This window comes from Anomaloglossus baeobatrachus, chromosome 1, assembly GCF_048569485.1.
Source record: "Anomaloglossus baeobatrachus isolate aAnoBae1 chromosome 1, aAnoBae1.hap1, whole genome shotgun sequence".
NCBI classification, from domain to species: domain Eukaryota; kingdom Metazoa; phylum Chordata; class Amphibia; order Anura; family Aromobatidae; genus Anomaloglossus; species Anomaloglossus baeobatrachus.
In genome coordinates this window covers 480,974,634-480,993,664 of record NC_134353.1, presented here as the reverse complement: position 1 = coordinate 480,993,664, position 19,031 = coordinate 480,974,634, and the positions used below count along the sequence as shown (strand labels likewise).

Sequence of the window (19,031 nt, the reverse complement as noted above, 5' to 3'; positions counted from 1 at the left end):
TCTATAGAGAGATGGCAATATTAAGGCTGCAGTCACGCATTAGCATTTTTCCTTACAACCAAATGTCACCGTGTAACTCCATTCTACAGTCAGCGATAGCATTAATAAAAGGTCAATAACCGGAATGTAAAACAAATTGAAAACCTTTTTATAATACTCACTTAAACAGTCGCTGCAGACTGGTCGGATGGGTGTCTCCAGGTCCGGCGCCTCCTCTTTCGGCCATCTTTGTTGTCCTTCTCCTGAAGCCTGGGTGCATGATGCTTCCTATGTCATCCACACTAGCCGGCATTGAGGTCCTGCGCAGGCACACTTTCTCTGCCCTGAGCAGGGCAGATCAAAGTATTGTATTGCGCGGGACCAGCGAGCGTGTATGACGTAGGACGGGTCATTCACACAGACTTCAGAAGGAGGATGAAGATGGCCGAAAGAGGAGGCGCCGGCATCAGAGAACGGAGACGCCCATTTTAGCCACATCCACCGCAGCGACCATTAAGGTGAGTATTTTAAAGTGATTTTTACCTTCTACACAGCGGCCTGGGCTCTTTAATATACAGCACTCTAACATGCTGTATATAAGAGCCCACTGGTGGTGGTGGCAGCAGCTTATAGGCTCCAAATCTGGTGGCAGGTTCCACTTTTAAATCGGGTATCAGTGGAATATGTTTGCAATGACCTGGACTGATTGTCTTGGTAAGGGGAAAAAAAGTGATTTTTATGTTCTACACAGCGGCCTGGGCTCTTATATACAGCATGTTAGAATGCTGTATATAAGAGACCACTGGTGGTGGCCGCAGCTTATAGGCCCCAAATCTGGTGTCAGGTTCCCTTTAAGATCTCTTTATGGTCAGGCTGCGTTCACTTGGCTGCTGCTATGGTCTGCGCTTTGAACAAATCCCTTTATTTTGGCATGGCCGCAGCATGTGAACGTAGCCCTAGGCTGGGGTGCATGTAGGGTTGCCTGTGTAGCTAAGGTGCAGAAACAAGCCACTGGAAGAACATTTTAGTCCCGTGCTGGTCTTCTGTCCCCAGGTAAATAATACCCCCTGCTGCATTTATCACACACACACACACACACACACACACACACACACTTTAGCACGGTTTCACTGCTTAACATTGGTAAGTATATAGTGATCAACAGAACTCTCTGACTGGGCATCAATACTACTCTGATGGGAGCGTTACACCATATGTTGAGCAAAGCTGTATGATAAATGAGTTTTCCCACAAAGTTCCTTTTAATCAATATATCTTAGAATAACATTAGATTTCCATATCTGAATGTTTAAAAATGAATAAATAAAATGTTCCTGTGCTGAGATAATCTTATATATGTGTCCCTGCTATGTACTGTGTAATGGCCGTGTCTGACCGTACAGGGACATGGTCTGATCATACCACATCTCCTGTGCTGAGATAATCTTATATATGTCTCCCTGCTATGTACTGTGTAATGGCCGTGTCTGACCGTACAGGGACATGGTCTGATCATACCACATCTCCTGTGCTGAGATAATCTTATATATGTGTCCCTGCTATGTACTGTGTAATGGCAGTGTCTGACCATACAGGAACATGGTCTGATCATACCACATCTCCTGTGCTGAGATAATCTTATATATGTGTCCCTGCTATGTACTGTGTAATGGCCGTGTCTGACCGTACAGGGACATGGTCTGATCATACCACATCTCCTGTGCTGAGATAATCTTATATATGTGTCCCTGCTATGTACTGTGTAATGGCAGTGTCTGACCATACAGGAACATGGTCTGATCATACCACATCTCCTGTGCTGAGATAATCTTATATATGTGCCCCTGCTATGTACTGTGTAATGGCAGTGTGGTATGATCAGATCATATTTCTGTACGGTCAGACACGCCCATTACACAGTACATAGCAGAGGCACATATATAAGATTATCCCAGCACAGGAGCTGTGGTGTGATCAGACCATGTCCCTGTACGGTCAAGACATGGCCATTACACAGTACATAGGCAAACATACGGTACATAAGATCTCAGCTGAGGGACTTTTTTTTTTTTTAAACACATCTAATTGTGGAAATTATTATTATTAGATCTATTGATTAAAATCAACTTTAAAATTAACTTTGTTGGGAAAACCCCTTTAAGTGCACAATTGCAGTGCACAGCTAGCCTTAAAAATGTCAACTAAAACAGCAAGTTGACATGGCCTGTGAAAAGAACAGTCAGGGGAAAGTGGTGGAGAGAGCCTAATGCTTCTTTTGACCAAGGTCAAGAACGCAACATGTTGCGTTTTGGGACCTAGGTAAAAAAAACCCGCTAAAGAACGGATCCAGTCTGTGCCGCATGCACCCGCATCTTACCACGATTCCATTGAAATCGGGGCAGGATCCGGTTACATGCGGTTTGTGGTTGTTTTTGCTGTTAGGCAAAAAAACGCTGATGTGAAACCAGCCTAATTTACATCCTGTTTGAATTTCTAGATAACCCTAGATTTGGGATTCTGTAAGGCCATGTCTCCGCTTTCTTACCAAGATGCCTGTGCTACCTCTGATACAGTAATGCTATGTATTAAAGCAGTTCTAGAATGATACATTGGTTGTAGTTGCTGTGGTTGTTGAAGGTGTTTATCTGGAGGTTTTGCTGACCCATTCTAATATATGACCATACAGTGCCATTTATATACTCACATAGTAACAAAACATATTGTTTGTAGTATACGGCTTACATATAGAAAAAAAAAAAAACTATACTGCCCAACACTTATGGCCATTGACACGTGAATGGCGGTCTGTGGATGTGTTTGACGTCTGCTCTGGTAGCTTTCCTGGGACGTACAGCAGACTCTGTTTCTCCTATTGAAACTTGCAGTCTCCGTTTCTATTTGCTGTTGTTACAATTGCTCATTTTTTTTTAATTTTTCAGAATCTGTTCCAGGAAAAAACTGCATCTGAACAGATCCAGCAGCTTGCGACTGGAGCTGTAATGTATGTGAATGGGTGCCGGATCCTGCTTTTCAAATGCGGTTGCATCCATCACAAACTGATTCAGTTTTCCCTACAGAGCATGCTCTGAAGCTGCTTGGTGTGAACAGTCTCAGCTGATCGCTCATAAAAGCCGGCTGCCAGCTGATCGCTCATAAAAGCAGGCCGCCAGCTGATCGCTCATAAAAGCAGGCCGCCAGCTGATCGCTCATAAAAGCAGGCCGCCAGCTGATCGCTCATAAAAGCCGGCCGCCAGCTGATCGCTCATAAAAGCCGGCCGCCAGCTGATCGCTCATAAAAGCCGGCCGCCAGCTGATCGCTCATAAAAGCCGGCCGCCAGCTGATCGCTCATAAAAGCCGGCCGCCAGCTGATCACTCATAAAAGCCGGCCGCCAGCTGATCACTCATAAAAGCCGGCCGCCAGCTGATCACTCATAAAAGCCGGCCGCCAGCTGATCACTCATAAAAGCCGGCCGCCAGCTGATCACTCATAAAAGCCGGCCGCCAGCTGATCACTCATAAAAGCCGGCCGCCAGCTGATCACTCATAAAAGCCGGCCGCCAGCTGATCACTCATAAAAGCCGGCCGCCAGCTGATCACTCATAAAAGCCGGCCGCCAGCTGATCACTCATAAAAGCCGGCCGCCAGCTGATCACTCATAAAAGCCGGCCGCCAGCTGATCACTCATAAAAGCCGGCCGCCAGCTGATCAGCCGGCTTTTATGAGCGATTAGCTGATCTATCGTCTCTCTCAAGACCAGGATCGTGGAGGGGTGAGAGGGGGTAATAAAGATTGAGTCTCTAGGTGTGTCTGTGTATTTATTTCTAATAAAGTATTTTTTCTCTGTGTTGTCTTTTTTTAACCCTTTATTGTAGATTTTTAATGGCTGGGTCAAACTTGGCCAGACATTAAGAATCTCTGGGTTAATATCAGCTGGTAAAACAAAGCTGGTATTAACCCCTTATTACCCAGCGAGACACCCAGCACCAGGGCTGCTGGAAGAGTTGTCTACAGCGCCAGAAGATGGCACTTTTATGAACGTCCCTTTTTCTAGGGTGGCTGCGGACTTCAATTCGCAGCAGGGGGGGCCCAGAGAGCTTGGTCCACCCTGCGCTGCAGATTCCAATCCCCAGCTGCCTAGTTGTAGCTGGCTGGACACAAAAATTGAGCGAAGCCCACATCGTTTGTTGTTTTGTTTTTTTTTTTAATTATTTCATGAAATAATTAAAAAAAGGGTTCACCTATATTTTTGGTTCTCAGCCGGGTAGAAATATGCAGCTGGGGGCTGCCCATACCTGCCTGCTGCACCTGGCTAGCATACAAAAATATGGCAAAGCCCACGTCTTTTTTTAACCCTAACCCTAGGGTTAGGGTTATGGGTCATTCCGTGTCAAGTGGACCAGTTTTAAAAATCGTCCCCACTCGACGTTCTCCGATTTTGCTGAAAATTTATAAGGATGTACATGTATGTTTGAAAAGAGGTTCTGTAAATTTTTAGGGCCAGATCTCAAATATATTGGGCACTGTTGACCTTTCACTGGAGGCCCCCCAAGCCTGCGGCTTCAGCTAAGAGGATTTTGCAAACTTTGGCACATAGCCATTAGAGTTCTATACTGGCTATGATGCTGAAATTTGGCATACTAGCTCAACTTTTGCTGCTAAACGCGATAAAATTATTACCGGCTATGACAAAACAATATTTCGGCCGCAATTTTGTGTCAAAGTAGCTTGTAAAACGCCTCGCATAAAATTTATGCCAAACTTTGCCCATATATAACTCAAGACCAAAAACCAATAGGAACTGGTGCTTTACCCTGTTCAACAAACATCTTCATGACTTTGCATTGCTGCAATATCACGGTCAAAGCATATGTATTTGTGGAAATATTCACACCCACATATGATGACAAACTTTAAAAAAACGAATTTTACCTATTTTTAGGTCAAATTTCCCAAAAAGGGTCCCCCTAAAATATATTAATTCTGTTATCATTTGAAAGAGCACATTTTTCTCTACAAGGATCATTGGGGGTATTTTTGGAGTCTCCCCATTTAAGAAAAGAAAAATGCCACTGAACATGGTGTTATTTATTAATACGCAATGAATGCTAACTGCAATATTCAAACCCTTGCGTTGGTCCATGGTGGTTATACCACAACCAATTCCCTAAGAATTGGTCTTATAATGCTATTAAGAATTGTAATAATGCTGTCTTTTGAGAATTGGCAGCCCCATCCCCTAGGAGCCATGGCCGATAGCCGTGCAAGGCAAGTCGCGGGTGGTCTCTTTATCGCAGGTTCCAAAGCCTGAGGGTGGGGGTCTTTGCCTAGGATCCCAAGCCTAATATTGGGTATCTTTTGTTGGTTCCCAAGCCATAATGTTCAGTCTAAGTAAGTGGTCTGGAATTGTTGCTGAATTTGCAACATAATGGGTTCAGAGAAGCTGTATTGTCGGCCCATTGCTGTTGCAGCTGGTGCTGGAATTATTGCAATGATTGACTGCTCGGGAATCCGGCATGTATCATTTCTCACAGGCCAGTGAAAGAAGCTAGCTGCTCCATGAGGATGCATAAAATGTATTAATGCATCATGGTCGTCGACTGAAATTTCAGAAATATTTCCAATCCACCAGTTCCTATGGTAAATGCAGGCAATGTATTGCCCTGGCTGGAGGTTTGCAATTGGCACAAAAGGCATTTCTGATCTGACAGATCCATCTACATGGGCAATGAAAGATGAAGGGTCATTTCACACCCTTGAAATGCAAATCTTTTTGTCATCAACTTCATTCTCCATCACTAAAAAATAAATAATATATGCATTAAAATGTAACAATAGTCAATAGGTTTATAGGTTTTTGATTATAATAGACATTGCAAGCAACAATACAACTCTAACATGTGATAAGAATCTGAAAATCAAACACAATCAATGCATTACGTGCATACATAACACCATGTTCAGTGGCATTTTTCTTTTCTTAAATGGGGAGACTCCAAAAAAAACCCCAATGATCCTTGTAGAGAAAAATGTGCTCTTTCAAATGATAACAGAATTAATATATTTTAGGGGTACCCTTTTTGGGAAATTTGACCTAAAAATAGGTAAAATTCGTTTTTTTAAAGTTTGTCATCATATCTGGGTGTGAATATTTCCACAAATACATATGCTTTGACCGTGATATTGCAGCAATGCAAAGTCATGAAGATGTTTGTTGTACAGGGTAAAGCACCAGTTACTATTGGTTTTTGGTCTTGAGTTATATATGGGCAAAGTTTGGCATAAATTTTATGCGAGGCGTTTTGCAAGCTACTTTGACACAAAATTGCGGCCGAAATATTGTTTTGTCATAGCCGGTAATAATTTTATCGCGTTTAGCAGTAAAAGTTGAGCTAGTATGCCAAATTTCAGCATCATAGCCAGTATAGAACTCTAATGGCTATGTGCCAAAGTTTGCAAAATCCTCTTAGCTGAAGCCGCAGGCTTGGGGGGGGCCTCCAGTGAAAGGTCAACAGTGGCCAATATATTTGAGATCTGGCCCTAAAAATTTACAGAACCTCTTTTTAAACATACATGTACATCCTTATAAATTTTCAGCAAAATCGGAGAACGTCGAGTGGGGACCACTGGTCCACTTGACACGGAATGACTCTTATGTGTTTGGGGGTTTTTGTTGTTTTTTTATTTTTAATTGAATTTTTTTTTTTTTAATTCATCAACATGGGCTTCGCTTATCAAGCACCCGAGAATTTTACTGCTCACTCATCCCTACTCCTGACTACACAGCCAGCAGAACAAGTAATCAGATCAGCTGACTCCAGTGTCGGACGATTACTTGTTCTGTGTCTCTCTGCATCCATCGCAGTGTATGGGCTGTGAGGTCAGCTGAGTTCGGTCGGCACTGGAGTCAGCTGATCTGATAACTTGTTCTGCTGGCTATGAGGTCAGAAGTTCAGATCAGCTGACCTCACAGCCCGCATATACTGCGATGGATGCAGCGGGACACAGAACAAGTAATCGGCTAATGCTGGAGTCAGCTGATCTGTGCGGGCTGTCACATCAGGAGTTCAGCTGACACCTGATCAGCTGGCTCCAGTGCCGGACGATAAATTCTGTGTCCCGCTGCATCCAGGATCCGGTAAATAACAATTGCGATTGCATGTGTTGGACATTCCATCTGCAGGAGCCGGTGATATGCATTGTGAGTTTTTTTTGACGCTAGGCAAAAAAGCGCTGATGTGAAACCAGCCTAAGTGTTCCAGGACAGGGAGACGGGCTTAGCAGAAAATCTTTCCCTAAGCCAGGTGTGGCACACCCAGGAATCAGGTTCCTACAGCCCTTTTAGGGCCAGGTTCACACATGGCATTCCTAGCGCGGCATTTCAGTTTTATAAATTCCACAGTAAGCTGAGTAGGGCTTAAGGAAACATACTCATTTACAGCAGCATATAGGCAGGCTTGCTCCAACTGTAGCGGAAATGTCACCAATTTCCACTGCAGATTTCAGTTATTGCCCTGTAACGGCACCAGCAATGCTAATAGATGGTGCACGCATGTGGGGAGCTTAGCCTGCCACCATTTCTTAGGACCCTCTTGACACTGAGAAATCTGCCTGTGTGTACAGCCGGAGTTTCATAAGACTTTGCCTCCTTAATTAAACAGAGCCTCACGGCTGTCGTCAGCTTGTGAACCTACGTCCACTAAACCAACATTCATTTTCCATTGAACGCCTGCTGGGAAGATTACCACTGACGTCCAGGTGCACAAAAAAAAGAAAATTATCAAACCAGTTACACACAGGACTAAGCTTCCTTCTTATTCGGACTTGTGCACAGTAATGAGGTAAACATGGATGATATAACAGAGCAAGGGGTACACAGGGGTCAGAATTAGGAGCCTACTGGAACTCTACTCTATTCTACCGGGGCTCAGTAAGAATACCTTGTGGAGACACAGGAGTCAGCGGGTGCTATTGTCCGCTGGCCCGGCCACCTTTAGAAACACCGCATGGTCCAGGGCTCATCCCAACTGAAAGCCTGACCTCATAAATTGTGGGCGGAACACTACTCAGACAACACAGGATGAGGGAATCACAATATTAAGACTCTATAGGATCCCCAAACAATTAACGGCACATAACCAGCAAACCACATGATGTAACAGGCAACAAAGTGTCACTCTTTCGCTGGCTCACCAAGGATTAGAATATTTGTGTCTTCGCAGCTTCCAGGGCCACATAACCCAAACCAGCAGCAACCCGCTTTTGGCAGGCACCCACTGAGAATAGGATAGTGACAAGCATAGGAAGCTTCACAAGCACAGCAAATTCCATAACCAGGTAACCAAATCGTTCCCAACCTGGGTTTCTTCCAGCAGAATCCTCGGTGGTGCTCCTGCACAATATAATTTAGTTTCTGATCCCCTAACTGGCGCCAATGTACCTAGGCTGGGTAAAGCACTTCCAACTGAGACCGAAAACCCTAGATTGAAGCTATCTAGCAAAAGAACACCCTGTTGACTCAAGCAGTCCCTTTTTATATCACCCAAGCACTCATCTCAGGGTATGGTGGTCTTACAGGATTGGTGGAATAAGGCTGTGCTCTGGTTGCATGGCATTCCAATCTGCACAGTTAATTCTCCTCTGAGTGAGGTAGACAGAGAGGCTGAGGGGATTTTCATTACCTTAGCACTACACATCCTAAAAGGTCCAGTCACACATAACGAGATCGTTACTACATCACAGTTTCCGGATCGTTGTTAAGTCGTTGGTGAGAAGTCACACAGTCATTTTCCCCAAGAACTTTAGTAACGATGCAGAGGGGGCGCGGAAAAGGTGACGCAACTACACCCCTACGTGTCACACTTTAAGTTCTCATCTAGGTCGTTAACGAGATCATTGGTTGGTGTCAAACATACAGATCCATCCTGCCCAGCAGGACTCCAACAAGCCAAAAATGGCCCAGGACATCCAGCAACGACCAACTATTGCACAGCAGGGGGGAGGATCGTTGGTACGTGTCAAACATAACGAGATCGCAGGTGAAGTCGTCGTTTCGTCACAGAAACGGTGACGTAGCAATGATGTCGTTAGCGATCTCTTTATGTGTGAAGTGGCCTTTAGACAACTGACGGCTCTGATGAGTTCAGAGGAAAACAATGGCTTAACAAACATGACTTAACACAGGGACCCATGTCTGGCCAAATACAGAACATTAACCCCTAACACAACTGTCTAACTTTTAGGCTATGTTCACACACTGCGTTTTTTACCTGCGTTTTTGCTGCAGAAATTTCTTGAGAAATTCTTGTAACCTTTCTGCAGACATTCCCCAGCAAAACCTATGGGGAAAAAAAATTAGCTGTGCGCACACTGCGTTTTTTTCTTAAGAAAATTCTTTCAGTAGATTTTCTTAAGAAAAAGAATCAGCATGTCACTTCTTTTCTGCAGCTAACTGCGTTATTTCACTCCATTGACTATGAAATAGCGCAGGTATAACGCAGGTAGCAAGTGATGTGCGCTATTCCTGCGTTATACCTGCGTTATTCCCGCGTTTTAAAGACATAGTGTACTTCCCTGCACTGCGTTTTGCAGGGAAGTGATGTCACTAGGACAGGAAGAGGAAGGAGGAGAAAAAAAAAAAAAAAAAAAAAGCGTGGGCTCCGCTGTATTTTTACCTTCCAGCCGGGTTAACACACAGCGGCGGCCCGGTATTCTCAGGCTGGGGAGAGCGAGGGACAGGGTTAATGCCCCCTCCCCCTCCCGCAGCCGAGAATATCAGCCGCAGCTGCCCCGGGACTGTCGCATCCATTATGCGACAGTCCCGGCGTGTTACCGACTCCTCCAGATGCCGTGATGCTGGGGCAATCCAGGTAATATGGAGTTAACAGCAACTAATAGCTGCCGCTAAGTCCAAGATTAGTGATGGCAGCGTCTATGACACGCCGTCACTAATCTGAAAGTGAAAGTAAAGAAACACACACAGAAAAATCCTTTATTTTGAATAAAAGACAAAAAGCCCCTCTTTCTCCAGTGTATTAACCCCTCCCAGACACAGCTCCGACGTAATCCACAGCGATGTCCCTCGGCGCTTCCAGCCCTGCTCCAGCCGCGTGTGACAGTTCTCCACGGGTCAGGGAGCGACTACTGAATGCACCTCCTGAGAGAGGCTGCGGGGAACTACAGGACATTTCTCACGGCCGGTGATGTGAACACATTACCGGCCATGAGAAGTGCAGTGTGTGGGGGGAAACATCATAAATAAAGCTGGAATATCTATCCATCCCTCCCTCCAGCCATCCCTCCCTCCAGCCATCCCTCCCTCCCTCCATCTTTCTATCTATCATTTATCTATCTATCCCCTAAATATCTATTATCTATCTATTCCTCTATCTATACCTCTAAATATATATTATCTATCTTTCTATATTATCTATCCTTCTGTCGATCTATCATCTGTCTATCTACCTATCCATCCATCTATCCCTCTGTCTATCTATCCATCCATCTATCCCTCTGTCTATCTATCCATCCATCTATTATCTATCTATACCTCTATCTATCCATCTATCTATACCCCTAAATATCTATCTATCTATACCCCTAAATATCTATTATCTATACCCCTCTATTTATTATTTATATCTATCCCTCTATACTCTATTCCCCTAAATATCTATATTATCTATTTTTTTTATTTTCAATGTGCTTTATTGCTGTAAAGGCATTAAAAAACGCAGGGACCAACATGAAAGAAAACGCACCAAAAACGCACCTGCGTTATTGGTGCGTTTTTTTAACGCAGGTGCGCTAATCCTTCACTCAAGAAATTTCTTAAGAAAAATCATTTTTCTAGTGTGAACATAGCCTTAATGTCACCCATAATCTACAAATCCATTGAGGAAAATGTAAATAATGTGGCTGAATAATTATGGACACAATATACTGTGCTGGAGTAGCTTTTGTATTTATGACAGCATTCAGTCTCTTTGGGGAGGAGATTATCAGCATGGCGCACGTAGAATTGGCAATCTTTGCCCACTCTTCCTGCGAAGGCATTTCCTGTGTACAGCCCTCTTTAGGTCACCGACAGATTTCCTTTTGGATTCAGGTCTGATCTTCGGATGAAGCCATTTTTTTTTAATCTGTAGATATCGGTGAGGTTGTAGTCATGCTGACAGGTGTAATTCCTCGCCATCTCCGGCTTATTAGCTGACACCTGATTGTTTTCATGCACAAAATAACTGACATTTGGAACTGTTCTCGATTCCCTCCACTGTGACTAAAGCCCCAGTTTCCAGCTACCGAAAAACATGTCCAATAATGTGGCCTCCACAGTGGGTTTAGTGTTCTTTTTGTGATGTGCAGTGTTGGCTTTGCACCAAACATACCCTTTGGAATGATGCCCAAAAAGTACAACCGCGATCGCATCAGATTGGAACACATTTTCCCCATATGCTTTTGGCAAACCTGATGTAGGTTTTGGCAAAACATAGCCAGGCTTTAATGTTTTACTTCGTAAGAAAAAGCTTGTGTCTTGTCAACCTACCCCACAAACCAGACACATGAAGAATATGTGAGCTGTTTATGACACACAGTGTACAACCAGTACTTGTCAGAAATTCCTGCAGCTCCTTTAATGTTGTTGTAGGCCTCTTGACAGCCTACAGGATCAATTTTCTTGTCTTTTCAATTTCTGAGGGACGTCCTATTTTTTTAAATAATGTCACTGTTGTGCCAAATTTAAAAGCACAACTCCAGTGGCGTTTTCTATTGCAGCTGGAATGGTGCTTTGAATGCAAGTCCCCTGACCCCTGTCAGATCCTCACCTTTCGTGGCTTCATCTTCTATCACCGCTGCTCTGGTCGGTCTCCTGTGATTTGTGAGCTGCTGGCAGCTCCAGTGTTTCATAAAGCACGCTGAAGGTCACAAATCAATCCATCTCTATGAGAGAGTCGTTCTGACTTTCATAGAGCTGGATTGAAGGCTATCAGAAGTTACAGTTATAAGATGGTGCCGTGGAACCGGTGTTGTGTCGGTAAAAGGTGAAGCCACCAGAAAGAGAGCATATGACGGGGCAGGGGACTTAGATTTAAGGTGACACTCCAGCTCTGGAATAAATATTTTTTTTTTTAAAATGCTGGAGTGGTGCATGCTCCATGTGAATGCGACCGTGCTCCCTACTCTATAAGCAGAGCCTAGTGAGAGCAGCTCTCAGCTCTGCTGCATTGTTTCATCTAAAACTGTGTCAGAAGCGCTGCACTTAGTAAATTAAGTGATTCATCGTTAGAATCAGGCTATATCATGGTGCTCTCAGAGGAGATAGCAAAGCCTGCTGACAAATTCCCTGTAGGCCTCTTCTTGAAGACCATCCTCACAGTGATTCATGCTATATGGCGAACCTGTGGCACTCCAGCTGTTACAAAACTACAATTCCCATCATGCCTGGCCATTCAAAGCAAACGCTTTGGCTGTGAAGGCATGATGGGAATTGTAGTTTTCCACAGGTTCGCCATCACTGCGTATATCCAATGCCTTGGAATCTTTTTTGCATACTATGCTGCCGGACAGATCATTTTCTACAATGACATCCCTTTGTTGTCTTGTATGCTGTTTACAGACCATGGCATTTGCACTAAATGCGATTGTCAACACAACCACATCCCCAATTGTAGGAGGTTGTTTGCAATTAGGAAACTTTTTTTTTTTTTTTTTTTTTTAAATTTGATATTTTTATTCCCCCCCATCCCCCTCAAAATAACGTTAGTTGACTTCTCAATGGATTTGTACATATTATGGGTAACATTAAAGGGAATCTATCACCAGGTTTTTGTCACCTAATCTGAGAGCAGCATAACGTAGAGACACAGATCCTGATTTCAGCGGTGTGTCATTACTGGGCTGCTTAGGCCCCATTTACACGCTAGTTTTTGATGGGTTTTTTGGTGACTAAACTGCATGCTTTTCCCTCCCCAGCAAAGTTATGAGATTTTAGATTTGCTGTGCGCACATTGATATTTTTTTGGCTGCAGTTTTATGGCGACAACAAATCTGCAACATGTCAATTCTTTGTGTTTTTTTCCCTGCTTTTTTTCCCCCATTGGTTTTTTAAAAACGGATCACAAATGCACGTGTAGTTTGATACTTTTTTTGGCCACAACATGCGTTTTTTGTGACCACAGGGCGCAGTTTTGTGGTGAACACAAAACTGCAGCGTGCGGACATAGCCTTAGTGTAGTTTTGATAGAAATCACTGTTTAATCAGCAGTAGATTATCATTAGAGGACTACTTGGTGTGGTGCCGGTAGTCCAGCATATTCATGAGCTCTGTATAACTGCTAGATCTGCAGCAGAGAAAACATTGATTGTATCAAAATGACAGCAAAAAGCTCAGTAAGTGACACATCGCTGGAATCAGGGGCTCTGCCCCTACATTATGCTGTTCTCAAATGGGGGAGCAAAAACCTGGTGACAGATTTCCTTTAAAAAAAAAAAAAAAAAAAAAAAAAAAAAAAAGGTAGGAAAGTTTGGAAATGATTCTTCTTGGCAGGTCCAGCGTCACAACACGGCAGGGGCTGTGACTTCTACTGCAGTCCCCAGGTAGATTCCCAGGGACTGGAGTGATCAAACCAGCAGCCACATTTTGCTGGCTGACGGCCCTTTAAATCCCCGCTTATTGAATGCTGTGTGCACATGTATTAAAGGATTATATTCTCACACTGGCCAGTACTAGCGCACAATGCGCTCTATCCCATGCGACACATCCGAAGCAGCAGCCCCCGCATTTCTCCCCATGTCACGCATCCGGAGCAGCAGCCCCCGCGTTTCTCCCCATGCCACGCATCCAGAGCAGCAGCCCTCGCGTTTCTCCCCATGCCACGCATCCGGAGCAGCCGCCCCCGCATTTCTCCCCATGCCACGCATCCGGAGCAGCCGCCCCCGCATTTCTCCCCATGCCACGCATCCGAAGCAGCAGCCCCCACATTTCTCCCCATGCCACGCATCCGAAGCAGCAGCCCCCGCATTTCTCCCCATGCCACGCATCCGGAGCAACAGCCCCCGCGTTTCTCCCCATGCCACGCATCCGGAGCAGCAGCCCCCGCGTTTCTCCCCATGCCACGCATCCGGAGCAGCAGCCCCCGCGTTTCTCCCCATGCCACGCATCCAGAGCAGCAGCCCCCGCGTTTCTCCCCATGCCACGCATCCAGAGCAGCAGCCCCCGCGTTTCTCCCCATGCAACGCATCCATGTGTACACACACACCTATGTATGTCAGCATATATGACTGAATATATTTATGGCTGTTTATATATATTATTGGGAATTTATCTTCCTATATGTATGTATCCCTGTATGGGTACGTATCTGTGTATGTGCGTGTCTGCATGTACATGGGGTGCACTGAGACTCTTTCACCCGAGGCCCATGAAAACCTAGGAGCCGACCCTGCTTCTTGGCATCACTTGTTTTACATGACAAAAACCTGCCATTTTAACAGCGGTATGTAGACTTTATATCAAGGTTTCTTTCACTATTGAAGTAAATTAGGTTACAGATAAGTTTGGCATTACCACATTTACCCTGACCTAGAGAATAATATTACCAGGTCACTTTACTGTACAAAAAAACCACAAACATTGTAAAAATAAAACCATGAAAAGCAATGGCTGCATTTTTCATTTCACTGTACTGTCAATATGTTTTTAATGTTTTCAAGTATGTTATATAATAAAACTAAACCTGCCTGTCTTGCAAAAAAAAAATTTATAATATATATATATATATATATATATATATATATATATATATATATATATATATAAAAGCCCTCTTACATCTAATTTGCCAGAAAAGTAGTACATTCAGACTCTTGAAAGAAGGAGCGAAGAATGAACATTGGTAGCAGCCAGAAGGGATTGGCGGGAATAACAAACTAGTCATGCAGGTATAGCAATGAGCGAACACTACCATGCTCAGGTCTTGTAACGAGTAGTGATAAGAGAGCATTACCATGCTCGGGTGCTCAGTACTCATAGCGAGTAATAATGAGTGAGCACTACCATGCTCGGGTGCTCTGTATTTGTAATGAGTAGTAATGAGCAAGCACTACCAGGCTCAAGTGCACAGTACATGTAACAAGTAGTGATGAGTGAGCACTACCATGCTCGGGTGCTCAGTACATGTAACGAGTAGTGATGAGTGAGCACTACCATGCTCGGGTGCTCAGTACATGTAACGAGTAGTGATGAGTGAGCACTGCCATGCTCGGGTGCTTGCTACTCAAACGAGTAGTGATAAGCGAGACTGCCATGCTCTGTACTCGTAACAAGCAACGAGTAGTGATGAGCGAGCACTACGTGCTTCTGGAAACCTGCACCCCGTACATTTAAGCGGGCTCTCCTTACTGCACCAATGCCAGGCATGTAGATGCTAACTGCAGTTTAGGCACATTGTGGGGCTCAAAAGGGAGTGGGAACACAGATTTTGCAGTTTTGTTGTTTGTTTTTTTGAGGGCGGGAGCCATAGCGTTTTTAGAGAGCCTCTGTACTACCAGTATTCCATTAACAGATGAGTGGGGACTTGTGTTATTGTGGGTGGAGTTGAATGCTATTTGGTGGTGATTTGGGTACAGAAGATTTTGGATCAGTTCACATTTATCCCGTGTTCTATGCTGAGCACTTACATCAGGGTTTCCAGCTCTGAAATACGTGATTCAGGTGAAACCCCCGACAGATCCATTCACTATAATGAGGCAACAGAGTTACTCCAGACACCATTCAGCCTCTGTTCAGCGGTGTCAGTCTTTTCAAAAGGTGCACAAACCTGTTGATGACCGCACTTTTGTGCAAGCCTAAAAAGAGGAGTAAAAAGATGGACACCGTCGAACCACAAGCCAGACGTGAGGTCAAAATGACACCGGTCTCGTTACAGTGAATGTTCCATTGAGAATTTTGTCTGAATCCCGTTTTTCAGAGATTATGGGTACACGCCACGATCCGCACACGCTGTGTCCTGGGTACAGTGTATTCTCCTGTGGGGATGCAAGTGTTCTCCACAGATTACCGCAGCTGCACGCGCCCACTATCAGGGTTCGGAGTGCTGTGGACTGTCGCTCTGTTTTCCCATCTGAGGGCACTCGAGTCTCCGTAGCATAAATTGACATGTTGCGTCTAGGGAAACCATGGTTCATGTCAGTTTAAGCTGCGGAGAAAAGAAGCAGAGTGGGAATGGGATTTCTATAAATTCATCCACTGTGTTTGTACCGCACAATGCATCGGTTTGGACGCAACAAAAAGATGCTGCGTCTAATATGCTGCTATACCTTATTGTGGGCACGCAGCCTTACACGTAATCCCGATGCAAGCGCTGAGCGTAAAGCGCAGGATAAATATGAGCCGTGCCATCTTTGGGAGGCAGAATGAACAAGTCAATAGTCGCTGAAGAATTGGCTTTATTTTTTACGCCGTTCACCTCGCGGTATAGGTGATTAGGTGGATTTATTTCTCCGGTCAGTGTGATTACAGTGATACCAGGTTTATATCTGGTGTTTTTTAGGTTTGGCGACTATTAGACTAAAAATGCTTTTTGCAAAATAAAGTTTTTTTGCATCACCAGATTTAGAAGTCTTTACTTTTTTATTTTTCTGCTGACAGTCATGTGAGGGCTTGTTTTTTGCGAGATAAGTTAGCGTTTTAATTGGTACCATTTTTGGCCACATTTTTTTTTATGATCGCTTTCTATTCCACTTATTGAGAGGCAGAATCAGGACGAAACAGCAACTCCGGAATATTTTTTTTTTTTTACGCCATTCACCATGCTTTAACAGTGATAAAACAGCTTTATTCCTCGGGTCGGTACGATTACAGCGATACCACTTTTAGATAGGTTTTTCTCATGTTTTACACCATAAAAATTATTTTATTGGAAAAAATAGTTTTTTGCAGTGCTTTATTTGAGAGCTATAACTTTTTTAATTTCTTCGCTGACGGAGCTGTATAGTGGCTTGTTTTTTTGCTGGACAAGATGACATTTTCAGTGCTACCATTTTTAGTTATGACTTTTTGATTGCGTTTTATTCCACTTTTTTGTCAGCTGCATGATGAAACTTTTTTTTTTTTTACTGTGTTCATTGAAGGGATTAACTAGTGTGACAGTTTAATAGCTTGGGTTATTACAGACGCAACAATACCAAATTTGTATAGTGTTTTTTGTTTTTTACATAAATATACTTATTTATTGGAGGTTTTTTTTGTTTTATTTGCCCCAATTGTTTTGGGGGTTTTTTAACTTTATTTTTACTTAGTCCCTTTACATCTCCACAGCCTGATCACTACTTTAACCCACTGCAGAGGCTTATAAGTGTCAGGGCTGCAGCAGCATGGTCTGTGAGGCGATCTGTATTTGGATGACCCGGAGTCGTCATGGTGACGACCCAGGGTTGCCATGGCAGTGATCAGGTTCCTGTGATCGCATTTCAGGGACCCAATCACCAGGGAGAGGTAAGCTATTACTGTCCCTGCCAACTGAATGCTGCAATCGTATTGATCACAGCACTTAGGAGTTAATCTGCCAGGAGCGGCACAGGGACTGCTACTGGCAGTGCGTGCTGGGTCCCAGCTGTAAGATCAGGCGGTGACCTGGTGGTGACCGCTGGGGTACAGCGAACCAAACCACTTCAATCGCTATGACGATCTGGCACGTCATTGGTTAAGTGACCTAAATTATGATGTACCAGTATGTCATAGGTCGTGAATGGGTTAACTGCCAGATTCCGGTCCCCATAGACGTAAGGGGACCGACGTCCGGCCAGGTATATGGGACCAATCCTGAGCCAGAACCAGGGTTTGTGGGTTTTTTTTTTTAGCTCAATTAGACCCGCCGGTCCCCTACAAGTCCACCCATCACTACTACTGACATCTTACAATCGCCACATCCTACCCAAACCCTGCAAACAGCAAATAAGCCCCTAACAACCAATCAGATCACTGCTCACATTCAACCAGTAACGTTAAAAAATGAGAGCTGAAATGTGATAGGTTCTACCTCATCCTCCGAGCCAGGACGGGGCGGCTGCACTACTCACCTGTGTGGGCATAAGACACGGGCACTTTCCAGATGCTGAAGTGAGCGGAGACCGAGGCGAAGTACTTCCCGAACGCCAGCGGGATGATGTACCAGCGGTAGTAGCGGGCGGGCAGCTGGGTGTGCGGGACGCCCCATGCCCGGAGCATCGGCGGGAGGAAGCAGCAGATAGCCAGGATGTGGAACAGGGACACAGTCACCGGGTACGGGAAGCCGTTCAGGATGATCTTATTCACCACATTGCCGCCGGAGCTCACCGAGTACCAGAGAAGGCAGAGCACGGCCACACGGGCCCCCTCTCGTACGTTACCGGGCGCCACCTGCCCACCGCCTGCTGCGGACACCACCGCCATGACCCCGATCCTCCTCCTCCACCCCCACGGGGAAGCCGCACTCCACACCGGGACACACACACAAGGAGACGTGGAAGTGGAGACGTCAAGAGAATGGGTGGTGATAGAGCACTTTCACAATGACATCACTTCCGCTGGGACGGTCCATTTCGGCACCAACGTCATTTCCTATCTGTTTGGTTTCGTCCTGTTGGGGTAGAGGCTGAATCCCAGTTAGGACTTTGGATGACGTCATGCCCATGTGACCAGAGGGGGGCGGGACCTACTCCAACATACCTGATAGCAAGAAAAAAAATCCACGTGGCCATGGAATTGTTTATAAGGGTATGTGCGCACGTTGCTTTTTACCTGCTTTTTTGCTGCTTTTTCTTCTGCGCTGTTTAATGCCAAAATAGATGTGTTCTTCTATTCAAGCAAAGTCTATGGGAATTTGGGTTTCTTGTTCACACTATGTTGTTCAAAATGCTGCCTTTTTGTGGCAGAACTTTGGTCAAAATCTCAGCTTTGCAGTGCAAAACCCAAATGGCAAAAACAATTGACATGTTGCTTCTTTGAAAAGCTGAGTTTTTGACCAAAGTTCTGCCTCAAAAAGGCAGCATTTTGAACAACATAGTGTGAACAAGA

At 44.6% G+C, this 19,031-nt stretch overlaps 1 protein-coding gene across 1 annotated transcript in view; it reads right to left on the bottom strand.

Moving 5' to 3' along the window:
* The window catches only part of SLC35E1 (solute carrier family 35 member E1), a 32,833-nt gene extending 14,282 nt beyond the window's left edge, over window positions 1-18,551 (bottom strand). Inside the window, exon 1 of the mRNA XM_075315017.1 lies at window positions 18,056-18,551. Coding sequence (XP_075171132.1) covers window positions 18,056-18,407 — 352 coding nt within the window. The 5' untranslated portion in view covers window positions 18,408-18,551. The remainder of the gene's footprint in view (window positions 1-18,055) is intronic.
* Between the last annotated feature and the right edge of the window lie 480 nt (window positions 18,552-19,031).